This window comes from Typopeltis vanoorti, chromosome 16 (genome assembly GCF_054136105.1).
Source record: "Typopeltis vanoorti isolate ZY-2024b chromosome 16, IOZ_Tvanoo_1.0, whole genome shotgun sequence".
NCBI lineage: Eukaryota > Metazoa > Arthropoda > Arachnida > Uropygi > Thelyphonidae > Typopeltis > Typopeltis vanoorti.
Window position 1 is genome coordinate 75,886,568 of NC_143564.1, and position 24,810 is coordinate 75,911,377.

Sequence of the window (24,810 nt, forward strand, 5' to 3'; positions counted from 1 at the left end):
ACATTATACAAAACATGCCAGAACCCCTACAAAAAAAAAAAATTCACTTTCACATCCACTTTGCCAAGATATGTGGCATAAATACCAACATATCACTTAACAGACCTGTCTTATTGATAGAGACCATAATTGAGTTATATCAACCAAAGTCCACCATCAGTATCAAATTACACATTTTGGATTTGTTTCACAAAAAAGGACATCATGAGATCTAACACTGCCTGCTAGATAATGCTTAATTTACAATCGCCGCTTTTGATATTTTCTGGGCTCAACGTTTCCTTGTCCCATTCAGCAACATTCTACTAATTTATCTATCCAGAAAGCTCACCTTCAGCTATCCAAATAAGTGAGGTTATCTTCCTAGGTGACCTTAACATCTGTAACAGTGACTGACTTCCTTTTCCAATACATCAGTACCAAACCGGATATGATGTGGAAGGTTTTGCCATAAACTATGACATAACACAAATTGTACACAGTTAGCTACTTGAATTCCTGATAACTCTCTCCACTCTCCCAATACCCCCCCCCCCCCCAAAAAAAAAAAACCAGTTCCCCTTCCAGATGCACTTGTGTTGCCAACTTACCACAGGCAGTTGGCAACACAATCCTGAGGTATTTCTTATATTCATATAATCTGATATTAGCCATTCTTCCAGTCTCACTAGCAAGTATGCTTTCTGAGAAGCAAAGGATTCTGGAAGCATTAAGATGAGCATTGTAACAGAGTACCTTTGAATGAACATCACAGTTAATTTAAGGCGCCATGATTTTTTATTAGACCCACATTAGTGCGCTATGTGTGTATGGATAGCTACACCCTTATTGCAATATGAATTCTGGAGAGAGCACATTCAGTTTAATTCTGTGAGACTTGGTGAAAATTATGTCCTTTGGGCAAGTTTTTTTTTTTTAATTAACTCCACACAGGAGAGGAGACAAAACCCATAACAGTATAGTATTGAGTAGGTAGTAGTACAGTATAGTATAGTATACTAGGTGGGTGTGAAAGTGGTTAAGGAAAAACAAGACATCTTAAGTTTCTTGAAAAGCTGTAAAACAGTAAAACGGAATGAAGGAAAAAGATAAGTTGGTTTGATATGTTTGGAGTTGAACTGTGTACAGATAGTGATAAGTGACTCCTTGAAAGCAGAGAAATGTAGCAGCTAATTTGGTAGAGCAGTGCCTGGGAAAGTACCTTTATTTATATATGTGTGTGTGTGCGTGCATGCGTGTGTTAAAGATACCAAACTATTTTAAACCTGGATTTTACTCTATTTCTCAAGTAAGTAAACAGAAAAATAAGTCAAGTTTGTGTCTGCAAGTAATGCAAGTGACCCATAAAGCAGTACAAGTCTAGGCAACTCATGGTAAAAGTGGAATAAGCTGTGATCACTATTCTTAATATATAGCATCATACATCTCCTCTTCTTGAGGAGATGTATGATGCTATGCATTAAAGGCAAGGGGCCACCATCCAGACCGGTTTCGACCTTTATTGAGGTCTCATCAGTGGGATCCAGGCTTAGAAATACCAAGATTAAGTAATATAGAGCTTATAAGTATTTTACCAAAACAAGTTACCAAAAGGTGCTTTGATCTTATTAAATAAAAATCTCAGGATGAGAGATAGATAGAGAAATGTAGCAGCTAATTTGGTAGAGCAGTGCCTGGGAAAGTACCTGTGTGTGTGTGTGTGTGTGTGTGTGTGTGTGTGTGTGTGTGTGTGTGTGTGTGTGTGTGTGTAGTACAGTAGTACAAGTCTAGGCAACTTGCCTTTAATGCATAGCATCATACATCTCCTCAAAGAGATGAGTTTTGCATTAAGCGTAAATATTAAGAATAGTGATCAGAGCTTATTCCACTTTTACCACGAGTTGCCTAGACTTGTACTACTTTATGGGTCACTTAGACTTGCAGGCGCAAACTTGACTTATTTGTCTGTTTGCTTATTTGGGAAATGGTATAAAAACCAGGTTTAAAATAGTTTGGTATCTTTAACATATATTATACCCAAGGTAAAAAACTTTCTACATCTATCTCTCATTCTGAGATTTTTATTTAATTAGGTCAAAGCACCTTTTGGTAACTTGTTTTGGTAAAATACTTATAAGCTCTGTATTACCTTGGTATTTCTAAGCCTGGCTCCTTGCCTTTAATGCATAGCATCATACATCTCCTCAAGGAGGTGGGCTTTGCATTAAGGGTAAATATTAAGAATAGTGATCAGAGCTTATTCCACTTTTACCACAAGTTGCCTAGACTTGTGCTACTTTACGGGTCACTTAGACTTGCATTACATGCAAGCACAAACTTGACTTATTTGTCTGTTTGCTTATTGGGAAATGGAGTATAAACCAGGTTTAAAATAGCTTGGTATCTTTAACATATATTATACCCAAGGTAAAAAACTTTCTACATATATATATATGTATGTATAAAGCATAATTCAGCATCACTTGTATCTCATTTATCTCAGTCACTTATAACTGCAAATGACAAGCAAACTGAGTCTGTGAGAGAGAGATTACCTGTTAGGTGGATTGTCCTTTCTGTATAGAGTTAGGAATTCTTAGGGAAGTTTTGGGTGCACTACCCACATGTGTGAACAGATTTTAAGGTCACTTAGAAATGGAATTTAAAAAGTGTTAGGAGATGAGCAGAAGAGAAGTGTTTTTAAAAAGAAGGAATACCAATTTTTTTTGGAGACCAAGGAGACTATGGATGTAACTTGTTTATTCCAGAATAAGCTAGATGGTTGAGTTGGCCCAAAAGAGAGAAAAAGGATCTTGACTGAAATTATAATATTATATGTAAGAGGGATAAAGTGGGATCTCTCCTCCAGATAGTAGGAGATGATCGGGTGGTAAGAAGACATTGATGCTAGATACAATTAGTTGTATTTGAAATATCAAGCATGACCACATGAGTTTCTCGAGATCTTTCTATTGTCTGTGTCCAAAGGTTAATGAGAAGGTCTGATTTGGAACAATAATGGCAGTATCTGTATTGGTGATCATTAACTGATGGTCTTGAGATAGTGAAGAAACTGGTTATTGAGGATTCTACATAATTTCAAGAATGTTAAGTGAGGGCAATGGATTGAAAGTTTGATTCTTAATCTCCAAGGAAGATTATATCATGTTTTGGATAATTTTTTTCCAGAGGATTCTAGATCTGATTATATCATTCCTGACAAAAGAACATGTTCTTCTCTTATTACAGAAGGTAGCATGCTGAGATGGGCTCAGTTGTAGAGGATTCCAGATGATGAATAATGGATCCATTTGGCTCTCTGTAAGTGGTGGTGCATATTATTGATATTAATCTTGAGATCCCAGATGCTGGTAAAGTACAGATGGAAGTTTTTTTGTAGGGAGGGGTTGCATTTATGATTTTTTTTTTAATTTTTTCTAGTTTTTATAGGCAATTTTATTTTAACCATAGTGATTCCATTTTATCGTGCTAACTTTCATGGTGATGGATTAGTGAAAAAATATATAATGCCCAGACTGATTCAGGCATGGCCTTGACAGTGTCCTCTGCAAACTGCTATACTAAGACTTCCAAATACACTCTGGCAGAGAAACAGCAGCAGGTTTATTTGCCAGCTAATCAGGGTGCCTCCTAAAGTGTTTCCAACAGGTTTGGGCCTCCTCTTCCCTCACCTACACTTTGTGTACTGACACCAGCATGCATAAATTGTTTTACCCTCAAATGGGAGAAGTGTTGGCTCCCTAATTAGTTAATTATGATGTGGAGAGCACATTCAGCAAGACCATCACTGCATTATGTGAGAAGAAAGGTTGTACACCAGAAACTACAGAACTTGCTCTGGAGATAAAGCATGACAATAGCTACTTCACATCTTCAGTATTCAGGGTGGTGATGTTTTGTTGGCAATGAAAATCATCCTCCACCTAGAAGTCTAGTTGGTATTTCCTCCATGTAGGTAACATATGCTTATTAGGTGGCAGTCTGGTTATCACAGGTGTGATTAAGTTCAGTGAAGAGAAAATGAGATACTTCTGATCATATTAGCAAAATGATATTGTTAGGAAAGGGTGATGCTGAAATTGTTAGTGGTTGTACTAGAATGGATAAGTTTTCTGTAGACTCAAAAAAGATAAGAATCCATTTCGTTGATAAATCACTAACATGTCAAGGAAAGGCTGATAGTTTTCTTTTTCTGTTGTAAAAACAGATCCCTAGGTATTATTTGGGATATCACTTCAAAATTTTTCCATAAAAAATATTTAGAGCAGGAAAAAAGACGGCTCCACATATCCATGCCTTCAGTTTGATTATAAGTTCTCCTTGCCAAGGAAGTAGGATTTATGTTGAGACTGAAAAATTGTTATACATTGTCCTCTGAAGAGTCTTAAGGACTCATTGAGGAATGGACCCCTTCTTTGTTACTCATTACTTATATACCTATCTTCACCCTCTCCCCCCCCCTTGAATGTGTTTGAAGATGCACTCACAACATCAAACAACTGTATTTCATACACCATAACCTCATTCTTCATACTCATTTACTGAGCTCCCTGGGATGACCTCATTCCACCTGATGTAAATTGCCAAATCTCGCTATATTTTATGATCCTCTTACTAACTTATAAGCCTGTTATATCTCCTTTCATCTGTATTTCTGTGAAATAAACTCTGAAAACCACATTTATTCAGTCTTCTCATATGCATAATTCAATAGTCATATTATCTTGGTAATCTGCTGCATCATTTTAACTGTCTTGTTTGTCTCCACAACATGAGTGACCATATCTGAGGCACAATAGCCCACTAAAGTAAGAGATTCCTTTGTGTTATAAGTATTGTTAACATGATGACTTAGCACTGTGGCCCTTAAACTTCGACTCTCTATCTGCAATTCCCCCCCCTTCCCCGTCTGGTTTTCTTGACCGCTTACAGCAAACTCATATTTAATATAACACCTGCCTACAATGTTCTTATTCTAAAACCTTGGCAACATTGAATTGACATTTCATTTTTTACTCATAGAACCAATCTGTTTAAATCAGCCTGCAGAGATGATTCTGTATTTTACTTTGCATTATCAGCAAATACCTCAGCATTATTACCCTCTAAACCATATCTAGTATTATTATAGTGGACATTGTCTAGAGCTAATGCTTAAGATTTTTTACTCGACTACAGAACCCCCCTTAGTACAGAACCCAAGGTTCTATACTGACTCAAGAACAGAACCTTGAGTCCCAGTGGTCACTCTCCTTCTTTTAGACTCAGCATATCTATACATCACATTCTGATACCTGTTAGTCAACCATTCTCTCATCTATCTCACAACTCTCTTTTGCATACTCATCCATTTCGGTTTCTATAATACGAAATGGCTTGACAAAATTCAGAAGTATCTTAATACATCTCCTCTATCCAGATCTGTTCTCACTCTAATATAGAATGTCAAGATTTTTTTTATATGTTGCACCTGCCCATTAAATTTGCAAACCTTTGCAAAATTATTGCAAATTATCAGCCTACCTAGTACCTTACTGATCACTCCGAGATTTACTGCTTGGGCTATAATTGGTTGTTCTCCTTCCACTCATCAGGAATCTTACTCGTGCTAAGACTCAAGAACACCCAGATCAGGAGTTTTGGCAAATTCTCTTTCATATTCTTTCATCACCTGGGTATGAATATCATCAAACCCACATAATTTCAAGTTCCTTCAATAGATTCAATACCTTTCTCCCATCCATATTCAGTAAGGTTACTTTTTAATGGGAATTCTTCCTTTTACATGCCACATACCTCCCCCAAAAAAAAAAAATTCTTTTACATTTTTCTTGGCTTGTTGAGATGACTTTCATAGTCTTTCTCCTTCCTCACTATGGCTATCACTTCCTGCTTTTTTGGATCTACAACATTTTCTTTTTTTAATTCTTGCTTTAAAGTGTTATTCATCCATTTAATTTCCATGTGATTTATTCTCCCCATCCCTGAGAATTCATGCAGATATAACTGCGATCTGATTTCAGATACTCTTCCCATGCGCTGCTGATTCCTTTACTTTGTTTCTCAAGCCACAGCACTGGTTCAAGTTGTCTTCTCAGTATATCATAATCATTTATCTTGTAGTTCCACATGTTCCCTTTCTTTATCAAAGCTGTCATTAGTTGGAGGCTAATAATTGCCTCATTTAAGAGATTGTCTGGTGCAATTAAATGATCCATTATTCTTGCACCTTAAGTTCTCCCCCTCCCTCACATGCTGCTTAAGGTAGTTATTTCTCTTCCTCTTATATTGCTTTCTCCTAACTTCATCTATACTCCCATAGTAGTTGAAATTGCCCATAATGGTATTCCTCCTTGTATCTGTATATGCAGTTCATTGTCCTCTTCAGATGAACCAAGTCTGTAGCAGCATCCTGCAATTTATTTTGTCCTGTTGACCTCTATCTCACAGCTTTAAATCTGTTGTCACTTTTCAGACCTCGTAGTTCGATGATGTAATACTTTTTTTTTTTTTTTTTGCAAGCAATACTACTAACCACTGCAGAAATACAAAATTTTGCGTTGTTCAACTCTTTATTTTTACTCTCCTGCTTTTTTTTTTTTTGTCTGTCTGCCCTTTCTGAATGCACTGTATCTGTCATGTTTATTTCCTGTAAGGATATCATTGTCTGTCAACTACATCTCATTAATGCTATAACCTTGTCTCCTTTTGTGCTTATTAATAATAGGAATTCGTTACCTTTATTCCTGATTACCTGTGCATTAATAAACATGCATATAGTAATCCACCAGCCTTAAAAGTATTCAAGTCTTAAAATCTGACCAGTTCAAATAAGTAGCAAGAGTTGATTCCTCAACCATATTCCCAAGTCATTTTTCTTGTCTGGAAAAGCGCCCTCCCATTCCTGGATTTTCCCAATCAAGCTCTCTCTCTCACTCACATCACAGTCACAATTTAGACCTCATATAAATGCACATATCAGTGTGACTACCCTGACGCTTCTAGCTTTCCTGATTACATTCACCCTTTCACCAAACAACCCTTTTTAGCATCTAATTCCACATGCACTTAACCATCAAGATGGCCCACTTCACATGAATAGTCTCCCACTTTTGAATTTGTTTATTTTTGCAACATGAACTGGTGTATTCTCATTGCACGAAGAGTGTCAAGTATTTGTTGGCCAGGTGGTTAATGTACCTACTCTCCAATCAACAAGCTGTGGCCATGAATGTTTGTGATTCTTTTGGTAGTAGATGAATTTCATCGCCTTGTGTGAGACACCATCCCGCTCTGTTGGAGGTTTGAAGGGGCTTGAAAAAATTTTCATGTTTGGATTTCTTGAGTAGGGTTAACAGACTATACAAAAGATAAATAAATGAAAATACAAAAGAACTAAATAAAAATTTTAAAAAATGCTAAAAAAAAAATCATTGTTCTGTACATGGTACTAATGTACTACAGGTTTACAACGTTTCTTGAATGCAAAATATTATTTTTTCACTACCAGTTCATAAATATTTAATTTTGATGTTCTCTTCTTTTAGCTTCTAGTTACCCATTCACATTGCCCATAATAGTGAGTTTACATTTGTAAGGATTCTATGTTATCCTGGTAATGGATGGATTTTATCCTTTGAAGATCAGAAAAGAAACTAATGGTTGTTGTGTTTTAAACTGTTTATATGAGAAGCTTGTTAAAAGCTAGCCTATAATTCTATCTTAATCTATAAGTTTTGTGAGTGTGGAGTGGAGTGGAGTATTTTTATAGGATGGTATCATTTTGCAGTAAAACTTGTGAAATGTTATCTAGTTCATTTTGGAATAGGAGTTTATGCAAATCGGAGCATGTTGTCGTGAAGAGTGGTCTGAAGTAATCCTTAAGTATCTGGTAGGGTGTGTGTAAAAAAAAAAAAAAAAAAAAACTGTTCTGTTTGATGGTTTAGGTGAAAGACATCCCTGAAGCCTCATAAGTTATGAGGCTTCAGGAATGCATGTTATAGCTAATATAAATGCATGTAAACACTTAGAAAGGCAAAAATTTCTTCATGATCAAACAACATATACAATAAGTATAATTAAGATTTTCATATTACCATTTGTACTGCATTAAATTTAAATAGGATGCTATGTTACTTATAAGTTCAATCACAGAAGAAAGGCATTTGCAAAAGCTTAATAATTGCATGAATTCATATTTTTGCATATTAATTTGAAATATTCAGATGGGAATATTTTAACAGTGTATGGACAAAAATGAAAAATAATGTGTGTTCTTTCATAATTTATATTTCAGTTTATTTCACAAAACATCATATTAAAAGAGAATCGAGTCAATCCATTGCAGAGAATGACTGCCAGAAATGAGGTTGATTGTGACTGTATTCAACGGAGTTATTCTTTCATATTCATTCTTTCTTTTACTTGCAGCATATTGATGGAATTCTTTGGGGTTAGCTTGCAGAGCCAGTTTCTTTCCATACTCAGACTTTGCTTTCCATACAACAGATGTGACTCTTCTGGCCTGCTGCTTATAATATTATTTTCATAACAGACAGACATACGATATTCCTTCCACATCATCCTTTTCTTATGAATCTCTTGCTTGATAAGCTCACACATCCATTTGACTCCCCTACCCTATTTATTCTTTGAACTCTTGGGACACATTCTGATATTGCATCATTTAAGTATTTTTTAAATGCTTCCCATGCACTGTCGATACCATTGCACTGAACTCAGTTGGTCATAATTTCCTGCTTTGTAGTTCAGCATAACCTTTCCTGAATGGAACATTCATAAACTTAACCACTTCCTAAATGAGTACCTCATGATCACTGTCACCAATCAGAGGCAGAATAGTTACATCTTGAACTGAAACACCCTCTGTCACATTTTGCTTGAGAAAGTTGTCTCACAACAGCTGAATAAATTCAGTTTCATTCTTCTCATGAGATTTTACTGCTACCCAATCAATGTTTGGATAATTCAAGTCCCCCATTATGATTACTATTTTTGAGTTCATCGTCTCTATTTCGTGATGCATTTTTTCATCATTTTTCAACAGTCTGTAACAACATCCTGCCATGTATTTGATCTTGTTAGATTCCACTGAACACCAGATGTTGTCATATGGGGTTCCCTCTATTTCCTGCACCATTGCTTAGGATTGGTTGAGCCCTCCTAATGAGGGACTTGGTATGTTTTAGTACTCATGGGCTGCTTCGCTTGTTCTGATGATGGACCAAAATCCAGAGTTTCCAGGTGAAAAAACCCTCTACCTCCATATAAAATTGGCTAACTCATGTTAAAAGAGAGCAGATAAAGACTCCTCACTTCATGGACAGGAATCAGACCAATGTCTTTCTGACCAAGGGCTTTGTCTATACTGAATGAGCTACGGAGGCTCTATTAGGATTGTTGGGGTTGTATACATTCATTATATTATCTTAACAAATGAGAATAATGCATACGGAACCAGACAATAACACATAGGGGAAAAAAAAAACTTCTGGTGATAGCTCATGTGATATGAAATGATCAATATGGTTGTCACCTAACCAGTAATTAAGCTTGTGGAGGAGTGCCAACGTGCTATGATCTTCAGTCTGTCATCAGTATTCTCCAGCTTATGCAAGCCTTGAGTGTTAACCATGAATTGTTTGTTAATTATATAAGGGATATCATGCCATATCCCTTATATAATTAAAATTAGTTAACACCTTTTATTCCTGTATAGGGAGTAGGCAAAGCCATTTTAGTCCTATCTAACATTTGGAGACTAAGTGGGCAGTTCATTCCCCACCGGTAGCCAATCAGAGATAGCTGGTCCAATGCTGTCACTAAGCTAATCATCATGCAGTGAAGAGACAGCTAACAAGTGCTGCCATCTCGTGGTCCCTAACACTAACACAATATTTTAATGGCTGAAAATAGTGTGGATTTGACAGTCTATTTTCTTGAGTTTACGGGACAAAAAATCCATTTCCGAAGAAAAAACCCAATTGACTAACTCAGGAACCGGTCGAAAAAAGGCTTAAAAATGTTCCTCTAGTTGGCGACTTGCCTCCACTAAGCTACACAGGCTCACCAGAGTAATGAACATACAGGGTGGTCCAAAATGCACCTACTAAGCTCAAATCCAAATGTGAAAATATTTGCATTGTGTCCCTTAAAGAAGTTGTGGTGTTCTTAGAATTAAACTCATGTTTGAATCAGAGAACCTTATGATCTTTTTTTTCTTACAGATGTATTTATCGTTTGCAATGAAGAAGGCCGAGAAATGATTTTAAAGATTCACAGGTGAGAGCTGTCGAAGTTAACAGAATACTGAAATCAAAATAGTCCAGTATAATGATTTTTACCAATAAATTAAAAGTGTAAGATGAAAGTAGAACTTAAAAATTGTACTGTTCTTGAAAAGTGAATTTTGTGGAAATTAGCATGTTTTGTGGCTGGGGGAAAAAATAAAATAAAATTCTACTTCCCTTCATTATTCTGTCAATTCCATTTTAGGTCTGTATAATACAGTTGGAGATTGTTCTTCTTTTTAAACTCATCTAGGCTTTAGCCTCTGCAGTGTTTTTGCTGAGTTTTTTAATACTGTTTAGATCCAGTTCCTTACTGGGATTCTTATGTTTTTTAGCACCTGAAATCTCTGTCTTTAGTCATTTAATACTTTTAACATATATATACATGTGTGTGTGTGAGTTTTTATATCAAGCCTACACATAAGTAGTTCTAAAACCTATAGTACCCTAAGTGCCATGTCCAAGGAGAATGAAGGATCTTATTAATATGTTCTTTCTCAAAAGCTGGCAGTTGAAACTCCCAGAAAACAGCACAAGGAAGGCTAGTAGACAACAGTAATAAATGGAAAGAAAAAGTAGGGTGTGAAATTAGTTTGAATCTAAAACTGTGTGGATGCTGAAATGGAAGAATGATGATTGTCAGTTTGGCAGAATGAAATCTGTAAGAATGTGATTAAGTGGGTCTGAGAGAAGGAACATTCATCTGTTAAATGGATTGTCCTCTTCTGTATAAGAATGTGTGATAGTATTTCAATAATTTCTAGGAAGGTTTTTAGTTCACTACCTTAAATTTGAGAACAGTATTCTAAAATTGGACAGATTTGGAATTTATATGACAGATGTACAGATGAGAATGTCATCAGCAGAAAAGGGAAGCTAAGGCAATATGAAAATTAAGAAAGGTTTTTTTTTTTTTTTTAGTTATACTGAAATTCACTACCTTGTCAGCTTCCATAGTGAATGGTAAGAATATTCAATATTTAAAGCATTGCTTATGGATAACTTTCAAGCTGTAGAAAATGTCATTCACAAAATGCAGTTCTTAGAACGTTTGAAAGGAGGATGTATTGAACCACATCTGTAAGTTATACAAACACAAAAATTGATTTGTTGTGTCTCTTCTAGTCATTACTGTTTAATTAATCCCAAACCATGCACTTATAATGCCAATGCTCCTGGTGGCAAAATTTTGTACTATTTTTTTTTTATCTTCTGTAAAAATCTTCTCTAAATAAAAAATCCTATGTTCCAGAATTTTAGAAACACATATTGCTTTTATTGACTGAAAAGCATTTGACAAAGTTAAAAGAAGCATTTTATTTAACATATTAAAAGAAAGACAAATACCAAATAATATCCTAAAAGCTATCATAAGTATATATGAAAATAATCAAATACAAATAAGATTAAATCATGAGCTATCATATATGAGAGAGATAAACCAAGGGGTCCGACAGGGATGTCCCCTTTCAGCAACTCTTTTTAATATCTACTTTAATGAAATGGAATAAAAATTTACATCAAGGAATTAAACTTTCTCCTACAGTAAACTTAAACACTCTCCTCTTTGTCGATGACCAAATAATAATTACAAATTCTGAAAATAACTTACAGAAAGCTATTTTAGATCTAAATGATATAGCCAAAGATTAGAGTATGATAATATCAACAGAAAAATCAAAAACTATGGCCTTGAAAAGACAAGATCCATCAATAACTAAGGTAGTAATAGATAACAAGATCTTAGAACAGGTAAATTCATTTAATACCTAGGATGTATGATCACATATGAAAAAGATATAAATGTAAAAATTGCAAAATATTTAAAAATAACAGGTATAATTAACTCTATATTTAAACCAAACCTAGTTCAAAAATAAACCAGACTAAAAGTATATAATACATTAGCCCTACCAGTCTTATTGTATGGAAGTGAGATCTGGACAATAAAACAAAAAGACAAAGATTAATAACAGCAGAAATGAAGTTTATGAGAAAAACTGCAAGGTATACTCTATTTGATCACAAAAGAAACAAAGAAATTATAAAAGAATTAAACCAAGAATCAGTAATAGAAAAAAATTAAAAAATATAAACAAATGGATGGAACACATTCAAAGAATGAAAATAGAGTACCTTAAAGTACAAGCCATTAGGAAAAAGAAAACCAGGACGTCCTCTTAAAAGATTCAACGATGACTTCTAAGGCTGGAACAGACCACGCTAGACCTAAATCCTTGATATGCATGATGATGTTCCAGAATGTACTTACACCAAGTTTGGTTGAATTTCATCCAGTACATTTTTCACTACAGGGCTGTGAACACATCCTCTTTAATTATGGCTGCCCTGCATATAAGCCTGGAAAATCAGCACTGGTGCAGCATGAACACAGCTCACAATATCCTCTGGTCCGATTTAGGCCTGTTATATCAGTGTCATTTTAACTTTAATGGTTGTTCATAGAGTGCAGAAATGTTGTTGCACCACATAAAACTTAAATCAGAATGACTGTCTATCCACAGGAAAAATTTGAAGGCTCTCATTCTGATAAATATTGAGCAGAAATCCTAATTTTTTTTTTATTTTTATTTATTTGTTATTTTATTTTTTTTACTACCTGTTGCATAGTTGTACTTTAGCATGTAGCTTATATCTGTGAAATGGAATAGCATTCCACCAATTATGCTTCACCTTGTGAATTTGCTTGTGCACGGGCGACCTCTTGTTAGTTTCAGGCCAAAATAACTGCAGTAATAAATTATTATCACTTCTCTTGCCTACGTGTTTCTAATAATCATTATTGTTTTTGTGTTATTACAATTTTTATATTGTATCTTAGAAGATGTCTCTTTTACAGGGGTAAAATATTGGAACTATTTAACCTCTCTTTAATTATTTCTTTGATGCTGTTTTCTTTCCATTAAAACTAATTTTGAGTTAAATTAACTACAATAACATCTCCCTTTTACACAGAAATTAGCAAATTCTTTCAGATGCCTACCTAAACATTTGCTGTTATTGACTTGATCTGTTCATCTCCTCTTGTTGCTTAAGTTAGAAGTGGAAAAATAACATCAATGGAAGCAGTTGTTTTTCTTTGTAATCCACTCTTATATTGAGCAGCTGGATAAGATGTTTTGAATATCCTGATGAAAAGTAGATCAAGCTGACTGGAACACAGTTTCATCCTTGGCATAATTTAATTCTGGAGCATTCATCTCTTTTTTTAGTAGTCAAACAATGAATTGCATTATGCTGCATATAATACAAGGTGCTGCAAAGAATCTAGCTGATTTTCCATCTTTTTCCCAAACCATGAGGAAATATAAATGTACTTCAATCAAGAAAGTTCAAAGCTTGGGGTATCTTCCTATAGACATCTCATTTACAAGAAACTTAATTTCTTTCAGATCCAGAAAGTCTGATTTAATTTGCATCTTTTGTAACCAAATCAACCAGCACCAGGGTTGTTGGTGACAAAATTCACGCACAACAGATACATAACTACTGACACGAAATCAACTGTAGATACTCTTGGGAAGAACTTTTACCAAAATATCAGTAATAGCAATCTCCAAAAAAAATAATTCCTTGCTCTAAAAGCAAAGCAGAAAAATATCAGATTTTCTTGCATGGTCTGGAATTTTGTTACATGCATTTGATGATGATTAGAAAACTACACTTGATTGCAGTGTTTTTAGCTGGAGTATGATTAAATTTGGCTCACATGTATTATAGAGATAATGTTTGGTTAATTAGTTTATTTTCACTACTTCAAGTTTTGACACTGAAGTACTGTTTTTACTCATAGAGTATGAAGCATGCATGTTAATGTTATTTGCTGTTCATTATTCAGATCATGAAGGAATGAAAGTGAAAACTGTTACTAGATATACCATGTGATTTCCCTGCTCTTATTATCATCATCATCATATGGGTACCAAGCGAGCAATCATTATGGGTGACTTTAATTTTCCAAACATTCATTGAATAGGAGAGAAGTCTCATGATAAGAAAGAAGAGTAATTTATTGAATTGTTGTGAGACAACTTTTTCAAGCAGCATGTGAAAGAAGGAACTTAATGTCAAAGAGTATTGGATTTGCTCATAGTGTCAGAAAGGGTCACTGTCAAGAATAAGGCTATGATGATGGCATGAATACTGTCACCATTTGGTGACAGTGATCATGCTGTGCTTTCTTGGAAAGTATCTAATTATATTGATGCTTCGATTAGAACAGGTTACATACTGAACTATAAAGCTGGAAATTATGATCAATTTAGGAAATACTATCTTTGGTCCCATGGTATCAGTTAATGAATGGAAAAATGTAAATGCATGGGAATCTTCGAAAAAGTGCTTAAATGAGACCTGTATCTGAATGTATTCCTAGTGTTTGAAGAATAAATAGATTGGGAGTGAAATGGATGTGCAACCTTATTAAGTAAGAGATCCACAGGAAGATGGGAAAGAATGTCGTGAGAATAAGAGTGAGAGGAGCTATGAAATATACAAAGTTCAGGCCAGTATGTGCAGAAAGGTAAATCGGAGTATGAAAAGAAACTGACCATGCAAGCTAAAGACAATCCAAAAGAATTCTGTCATTATGCCACAAGCAAATGAATGTGAAAGAATAACTTTATTGAATGCAGATGGTACTCTAGTGTCAGAATCTAATGAGATTGTTCAATTAATAAGTGCTCACTTTGCTAAGATATATCAACCAGGTGTGTGTGTAACATGGTGCATAGTGCTACATTGGATGAAGAGTTAGAGGTTCATGAAACAAGGTTGAAGAGCTGTTGCATAACCTGGATAAGAATTTGTCTATAGGGACAGATGGAATATCAGTCCGTTTGCTAAAGAAATGTTCAGCCAAATTGGCCAGGCCTTTCACATGTTTGTATAACTTGAGGCAGCCTCAGGAATGTATGATAGTTTCATTGTACAAGGATGGTGCAAAAACTGATGTCTAACTACCAACCTATCAGTCACCTTACATAGAATTGACTGGAAAAGCACTAGTTGTCTACATCACACCAAAACATGGTATGAACACAAATTTAAGGAAGCCTGTGAGATCATTATCAACCACCCCAATCCGAACAATGATCGTCTAAAAATCCCATACATATGGAAGGCATATATTCGACCCCATGGAACCTTCCTCTCTAAGAACATCTATAAACAGGACTGTAGTAAATCCAGGATCCTAAATCAAAAATAACAATTGTAATACTAAAAATAGGACATCATTGTTACTGAAAGAAAACTATCTATAAGAAAAAAAAATATTTATTCATGTTATCTTAAATTAAATCGAGCTTGATGTAATTTTTTTTTTTTTTTTTTTCACTAGAGGTCATGCTAGTAGAATAACGTGATCAATTCATTGTTTTTCTAGCTTACGGTTTGTAATGTAACTCGGCTTGTCTTGTATATTTGTATGCTCCAGATGACGATCGAAACGTCGGGATAATAAAAAGAGTTAGCTATAACATAGCTGTAAAATCCATAATTTCGAAAATGAATGCTGATCACTGTGTAACTAAAAGAAAGGACCAACTTATCAGTATCTCTGGTGTGGTAGCGAAGATTTTAGAGAAGTTGGTAAAAACTCGTATACAGAAATGGGTAGAGAAGCAAGCTATACTATGCAGAGAGCAGCATGAGTTTACTAATGGAAGGTCATGTTTTAGCAATTTGCTCATATTTTATAACAATGTTACAGCTAAGTTGGATACACTATGATAATGTTGGATTTTTCTGAGGCATTTGATAGGATACCACATGAAAGGTTTTTGCATAAACTGGAGAATATAGGATTGGAATATAAACTCTTGACTTGGATAGGGGATAGTTGACAGACAAATATCAAAAAGTGGTATACAGTGGGTGTGAATCTGCCAGATTTAAAATGACCAGTGGTGTACCTTAGGGTTCAGTCCTTAGGCCATTATTGTTCAATCTATACATTAATGACATCATGCAAGGTCTAACATCAGATGTGCAATTGTTTGCCGATGATGCAAAGATAGGCAGGGCAATCAGCGATGCTACTGATATTCAGCACTTACAAAATTATTTAAATAGACTGGAAATTTTGGCAAACGAAAATGGCTGTCAATTTAATGTTAGTAAGTGTAAAGTTAAGTACTTTGGCATAATTAGATTTCCAGCGGCATATTATATTAGCAGGGCTATGCTACAAGAAACTGAGGAGGCAAGGGATCTTGGCTTATTGGTGGATAGGAATTTTAAGTTCAGGGTTATATAGCAAAAGTTGTAAATACAACTGAGAGGATAATTGTGATGTTGAAGTGAACCTTGACCTGTAAAGATGAGGTCATTTTGCCTCTTTATAAGCCTTTGATAAGACCACACCTGGATTATTGTGTGCAGATTTGGTCTCCTGGATTCCAAGGAGATAAAGAAGCTGTGGAAAGGGTGCAAAGAAAAGTTAGATTATGTCATTTATATTTTTAAGACAGACTGAGAGTATGTGGATTACGACTCTGGTTAACAAGAGAAAGATATAGAGGTCTATAAACTTTTGAATGAGTATTATAGGATATCGTCTGATGAAATTTTTCATTAAATGGGACATGGGGAGAGAACACGGGGTCATCCATGGAAGTTAAGTTTGTTCACAGTTAAGAAATGGGTACGAGCTAGGTTTTTCTCTCACAGTTCAGTGAGTGAGTGGAATAGTTTGCCTTTAGAGGTAGTGAGTGCATCTAGTGTGAATAAATTTCAGGGAAAATAATGACAGCTATTTTGGTGATTTATAGCCTCCCTGGAGTCTTAGATAATAATAATTTTATGATACCAAAAGCCTGTTAATTCAGACATTTCAAAAAATGTTTATGTACTTTTATAGGAATATTTTCTTCATCTATATTGAAGTTATTCTTGGACTCTGGCTGGATGAATTTTACTCACGTTTGGTGTTTTAAATCATTTGAAAAATTTGTTGAGTCATTCAACAAATTCTTCAAATGATTCCATTTTGTGTTTCATGCAGATAATTTATGGAGGTTGGGCACAAGGGGACAAAATGTGTAAATTATATATTGCAGCAACTCCACATGGCTGAATGGAGTTTAATAAAATTTGACATATAAGATATACACATACATGATTCAATTCTGGTTTCATTTGGTATATCTTTTTTGGGTAAAATAATTCAGATCAATATTAATAATCTGCTAGATGGATGGCAATTCGTGAAATTTGGTATTTAGAATCTATTAAAAATTTGAGTTGCTTCATTTTGATTTCTGTCAGATCATTTGTTGTGTAAAGTTAGGCAAAAGAAAATTACCCAGAGAAAACATAAGCCAAAAATGGCCGGCCATGTCATAAAAATATCATAACTGTTGAACACAGTTGTCATATTTGTTAACAGCATAGCACCAATCAGTGAATCACAAAAGCAGTGGAAAGATCACAGTCAGAAATTCAGCGTGATGATGCTATGTTTTAAAGAAAAGATTTGTTAACTCTAACATTATTCTTTTGAAGTAGATATGGTACTTGGACAATGGCTTGTTTAAAATAATCCTCAGTTCAAGATTGCTTGGAAAAATTATGTACTTTTTTTTTATTGGCACAGTGGACCATTATAATTGCATTTTTAGATACAACTAGATTATATTCAGTACATATCCAAAAAAAAAGTACTAATAAATTATTACTAAGCAAAGAATACTATTATGAAATTACCTAATGGTATATGATCATTGCCTTTATATGTGTGTGTGTGTGTGTGTGTGTGTGTGTGCACGTGTGCCATTCATTGCATTCCATGATATATTGTTGAATCAATATACTGAATTTTGTGCATTATAAATAATGCACAAGGAAAAGTTGCTTTGTGTTTGCTAAAATAAATTAATTTTTTATGATGTCATAACATGCTTAGTAAAGCTTCTATTGGTAATGAATGTTTATCAAAATTGTTATCTTGATAACAATTTTGATTCTTTATTTTCCTGCTCTCCCTTCTCACCCATTTATCAAGAACTGGGTTCTACACCTGATTGTTACTCATACATATGTATTGTAAACATGCATTTGCTGTTAAGCAGATGCATGTACCATAAAGACACACACACACACATATATACATATGCTCAGAAGTAAATAGTTCAAAAGTAGATTTGCAAAAAAATAAAAAAAATAAAAACAAAATAATGATTTGGTGAAAGTGTGGGGAGTTGTAACAGTTTGGTGATGCTATTAATCTCTAATTTCTCCGTTTATACTTATTCATTATAAGTAATTTTTCCCCTTTTGTTTGGTAATGAATGTAGACTGTGGATGTGTGCATATATTACTCATAATATGATATTCCATAAAATTTTCTCATCAAAAACTACAATAGTTGAAGGATAGTCGGTCATTTTTTTTAAGCCCTACACAATTGGCCTCTCTTAGATACAACTAGATTATATTGAGTCCATTCAAAAAATATTCAATTATATTCAAAAAACACTTCAGTCCCTCTCTCCCACAGATGTTCAGTTTCTGCCTTATGCCTCATCTATAGATACTTTCATGGACAGTGTTCTGTTGAATTGGCCACTATTACTTTTCCACTCTCCTCCAAAATCATTAAAACAAGAACCACTGCTAACCAACACCCCTTTACAGTACTTCTTGAAACTGACTGAACCAACTTCACTGCCTCCTCCTTCATCCTTTGGAACAGTCTCCTCCACTCTGCTTCCCTGAAAATTACAACCCTCAGCTGTTCAAGCAAAATGTGAACAGATTCCTCCTTTCTTCTATTTCTCTTGCCCACACACAGCACTAATGTGCTATTGGTCTTGCTGGCTGTTTCATGATGTGTGGATCAGATAAATAACTAAAAAAAAATTAGGATCTCTGTCGAGATTTGTGGCACAAAACGCAAAACAAAATGTCTGAAATAGATAAGCCAGAAATGGGTATGTCATAATTGCACTATAATTTCTGAACACTTATCTCACTTTTACAAAAGCATCACCATTCAGTATAGTTTCAATATAATGTAAATTTGTTATAGGCATGATAGTTGCTCTCCAAAACAAAGGTAGGTATTCAAAAATTCAGCTATAAACATTTTAAAACCTGTATTATATGTAGACGACAGTTATGAGTCTCTCTCTCTTTCTTAAGCATAATGCTTATTTGTCCATATGTGCACAGTGCAATGCTGCTATTTTCTTTAAGCCAGTCCCAGGTGCAAACTGCTGGATAAAAAATTCTCCCTCCCTCCCCTGTTATACTGCTGTTTTATTGGTAAATGATTTAAATTATGATAATCGCCCCCCCCCCTCTCTCTCTCTCTCTCTCTCTCTCTCTCTCCAGCTGGATGAAATTTGTTATTATGAATCACTGTTAAAATGTTTCAATTTAATGAAAAATTAATCAAAATTATGTCTATAATACATTTGGATCCACTTGTGATTGTATAGCATCACATAAAAGAATGATATTACAAAATGTACTTTTTTATTATTGTAATAATTTCTTAACTGGTTTTAATATTATTCACTTTACATGCAGAAGTTCAGTTTTAATGATGCTAGAAGCCCTCATCATTCTTATTATCTGTGCTCTTGTAAAAATATTTCATTCCAGATATGAAATAAGTATACCTACCATGTTTACTCAATTATATTATTCAGATTTTATACACTTGTATATTATATATATACTTCTCATGTATTTCCATTATACTGTATGTGTCTGAAAAGCTAGTCTTCATTGTATAATAGGGAACATTTTTGGGTTCACTTTCTTATCAAACAAACTTGTATTTAGTAAATTTAAGCTTCATTCTTAATAATCAGGATATTAGTGTTAAATTTCTCAATGTTCCATTCTTGTATTATATATCTAAATGCACTCTAAAGAATTCCTTAGTGGAAATAGTGTATGCTGCAAATCAACTGAAGGATAAACATTCCTGTTGTGTATCAAAATTGCCTTAATATCATAGTTTGGAAAGATCATATTAATATCTGTGAATGTTCTCATCTTGATTTCACCATTAATCTTCAAATCAATGCAGTTATAAAATTGATCACGCTTCCAAAAATATTCATTAGATTTTTCTCATGACTGATAAAAACTAGTGTTTCCTTTTTAAATGGATTTCACCAGGAACCAATAGTTCAGTCTGAAATTTTTGACATATGTCTAATGCAATCATTTCCATCCACTTGGAATTCTAAATCCAAATTTGTGTTGTTAGTTGCCATCATTTTATGTTACTGAAAGATTGTCACCATGAGATACAGACCTCAGTGCCAGTGGAAGATTAGAATATATAATATATTTTTGTTTTATACAAAAATTTATGGGTTTCATCTATGACTCTTCTTAACCTACTTTGCACAGGCTAATGAATGGCATCCACTGGCAACTGCCTCATAGCCTGCTTTTTTAGATTTGTTGGCATACATATATTACAACAAACATGTGGTATAGAAATGTGAATCATTTTTGAGTTTTTGTTGTGAAATTATCACAGACATAACAAAAAAAGTCAATTATTTAACATTCAGCCAGCCGAGCCAACAAGATATGAATGGTTTGTTAGCCTAGTTAGCTGTATGAATAGCTCCTTCACTTTGCAAACACTGGCAACCACTCCCAGTAATCCATTTCACTCATTCACTGCTCTCTCCAAGCAAAATATAGTTGTTGTGCCTTTGTTAACCACACTGTTATACAACTTCCAGAAGGACCTCTTGTTCTCTTCCCTCTTATCTAGTTTTGAAAAACTTCTGGTTTTGAAAAACTCAACACTTTTAGCTCACAGATCTTTGATATGTCCTTATAAGTAGAATTCCTCAAACCTGACACTATCTTGATCATTCACCTTTGGATCCTCTCCATCACTTCCTCATCCCCCAAGAAGTTCAGGCAGCAACTGATATCCAGATATGCTTATTTTAAGGCCTTATAAATAAAAAAAAATAATAAATAAAAATAACTTCCTTATCGATGCATGTCAGTGATTTTTTTTGTTATTTTCTCCACTTTTGCAGTATGCCTACCCTGATCTTATACTCCCTATCCATCATCCCCCAGATCTCCATATCTGTGGTCTCATCACTTTCTTGCAGTGTATACACTCACATCATATACTAATGATGATAATGATGATGCTTGCAATCCTTTCTTCCCAAAGTATACAGATCCTGCAGTATCTCTGCTTTCCCCGATTTAGCATCAACATACAAGTGGATATTATCCTTCAAATTATTCCCAATGTCATTAATGTACAAATTAAACAGCTGTGGACAAGTATAACAGTTCTGCAGCACACCATGGCTTATCTGCCTTTTTAATTCTGCTCCCCTATATACTGACTACTCTTTTGATGTCTACTTTGCATTCATACTTTTATCTATATTACTACTTTCATATCTATTCCCATTTGCTCCAATTTACTTAATTTTCTGTTTCATTTCCTTCATCGAATCTAAATGTTACTTTATTATAGAAATTAATTTGAAGTAATAAGGCAAAATCTCCCCTTCATAAAGTTGTCTCCCCCTTCCCTCCAATAGAGTATTATATTCTTATCTACCCATTCCTGAATTCTGGCCACTCTAAACTACTGCTGCTTGAGATACTGACAGACTTGTACATCTACCTTTACTTGTTTCTCATAGTGAATTTCCTTTTGGGACTTATCATTAGTTTGTCATAGCAGATGTGTTTGTTATGAGAATCAATTGTAGTTTGTAATATCAGTCTTGGAGCATCCCACCCCCATTATGGAATAGAATAGTTGTGTTGAGGCTTAAATTTCAAACAGTCTAGTCACGGCATTGTCAGCTCTCTTGCACTCTCATAATAAATGGGCTGATATCCCATGATTGTTTCTTCAAAAAAAAAATAATAATAATTAATAAACAGAATGACATCCACACACAAAAAGAAAAACACAACTAATATTTGTCCATTAGCACAAACATAAATGATGTGCATCACTAGTGATTAGAGGCATCCGGACTGAAACTTGTTATTTAGGACTGTTATTTCTCAACTGATAGCATAAAAACTACGCTTCTGTCATGAGGTGACTTGTTCATTCACCAGATCTAACTTAAAAGGGTTTCCTGCTGAACCATATTATATTAATTTGCTGTATCCTCACAAAATTTTTATAACTACTCTGACTTCTTCGATCTTTTTATCTCTGAATCTTAATTTCCGGACCAAATCCTGAGGTCATTGGAAAAGGACACCACTTAGATTGCCTTCTCTTCTCTAATTTTAGTGATCAAGTTGGAAGAAGTGTTACATTATTTGCTTTTAATAATGATCAAACACAAGTTATTCATCTTGAGCAGTAAGATTTCTGCTCCTCCTCCTTCCCATGATCTGATTACTGTTTCCTCTTGTGAACGAAATCCCTACTCTGATCAAATAACTGAAATACTTCTTGCCAGAATGAAGTCTTTCATCCACTACTTCATTCCACCCAAAATTACGACTATTGTTTAAGTCTTGGTTCTCCAGCAAGTGTGGTAAGAAAGTAAGGGGGGAAAATCACAAGTGTCCCCCCCCCCAAGACAAACTCCAACAACACTCAGCCTACACTGTAGCTTGTAACAACCACAAAAAAAAAATAAATAAATAATATATATATAGATATATATATTTAAATTTCACATCAAAAAGACCAAATGCAGAAAATAGCTAACATGCTCTATCTAATGGCAGCCAACCTTTTTTTGCCCTTACCAAGGACATTGAACATAACTTCTGATCATCCGTGTTTTTCTCTCTCACATTCAGATGGTTCCATCATAACATTACCTAGTGATAATGCATTTCTGTCTTGTTTCTCACAAGAGCAATCTCCAAGCAAGATCAAATTTCTTTTCTTGGGCTGACTTAAACCACTTGTTTTTCCTGTCTTAGATGCATCATGTCCACTCTCTCCTCAGCTTCCGAAAAACTTGGAAACCTTTTCTGTTCAAGACACTACAGTACTTATCAGCAAAAAACTAAAACATGTAGACACAAATAGTTAATAACACTTCATTACATGAAATACAAATATTTCTATCTGATTATAACAGATCACCTTCAGTGAACAGACAATTCAAACAAAGTAGAATTTGCAAATCTTCTGTTAAAATTTACTAGCACAAACTCCATGATAAATTCGTCTCTTCAGAAACTTGCTCAATGGTCTTTCAATGTTTTCATAATTTCTGCTTGTCAAAGATCGGCCATATCATAGTTGGTCTTCAACTGACATGTCCCCATTTTTGAAATGGGAAAACCACTTGTAGACCTGCGTTTTATTTGAAGCTTCATCCTTAAAGGCTCGCCAAAGCATAATAATAGTTTTAGCTGCAGTTTTACCCAAAAGAAAACAAAATTTCATACACACTCTGTTTCTTATGGTCAGCCATCACAAAATCACCAAACTTGCTTGTAAGCACTAACAGAAAATCATCCAGAACAATGAACCAGTTCACACAGGATGACGCTTGCCAGTGTCATCCTGTGTGACTGGCACGGAAACTTTCACACTTGTGATGCCTAGTGGCATCATCTGAAACTAGAAGTGTGTGTGTGCATGCCAAGTTCAGATTCCAGTTCTTTTTGGATACCCCCTCAAAAATTTCTAACTTCCTACATTCTATATAATGTAGGAAGTATATTATCAAGTTAGGAATTGCATTTATAACCCTTACTATGAATCTACAGTAAGGGTTATGGTATTGTGTCTGATGCTGTACAACTTAATGTAATTACATTATTGTAAGTACATTACTCATATATTACATTGTAATATATGAGTACAAAGATAACGTCTTGAGTATTACGTGTTATTTTTAATTGTACACACACTTATGTAATAAAATAAATCTAAGATGTAAATTTTTCTTATCACTGAACCAGTCTTTATTTTATTTATTTTTTTATTTATTTATTTTTATTTTTTTTGTTAAATTACACATTTATTCAATAAGGAAAACTTGTAGGAGATTTCTTGAGGTGCAAAGGTAGAAATTTTTTGTGACATCTACTCAAAATCTTCTGTGATGGGTCTCACATAGTACAGGATGGTTCATAAGTCACGAAGGGATTTGATATGTGAATATCTTTTTTGATTATTAATTTCATTTTATTTTTTCAGGCATTCTAAGGAACATTTGGGAAATTAATCATTGAAAAGTTCATAACCCAACAACGAACCAAAATCGTGCAATTTTATTGCACGATTTTGGTTCGTTTTTGCCAAAAAAGTGCCAACTTTTTTGGCAAGCAAATAATTTTGCAATGTGCAATTAATTGGCCATCACATTCTCCAGATCTGATAACTTCCGACTCCTTCCTATGGGGTTACCTGAAAGAAAAGGTGTATGTGAACAAGCTCCAACAATCCAGCAGAAATTAGGCTGCTACAGCCAGAAACATTAACAGCTGATATGGTACATGCCATAGAAAGGGCCCATCTTTATGAAGCCAAAAA

General features: G+C 34.5%; 1 protein-coding gene across 1 annotated transcript in view; it reads left to right on the top strand.

Moving 5' to 3' along the window:
* Positions 1-24,810, top strand: part of RIOK2 (RIO kinase 2) — a 130,326-nt gene that overhangs the window by 48,417 nt on the left and 57,099 nt on the right. The window contains exon 4 of the mRNA XM_090405915.1: positions 10,248-10,302. Within this exon, the coding sequence (XP_090262041.1) occupies positions 10,248-10,302 (55 nt within the window). The remainder of the gene's footprint in view (positions 1-10,247; positions 10,303-24,810) is intronic.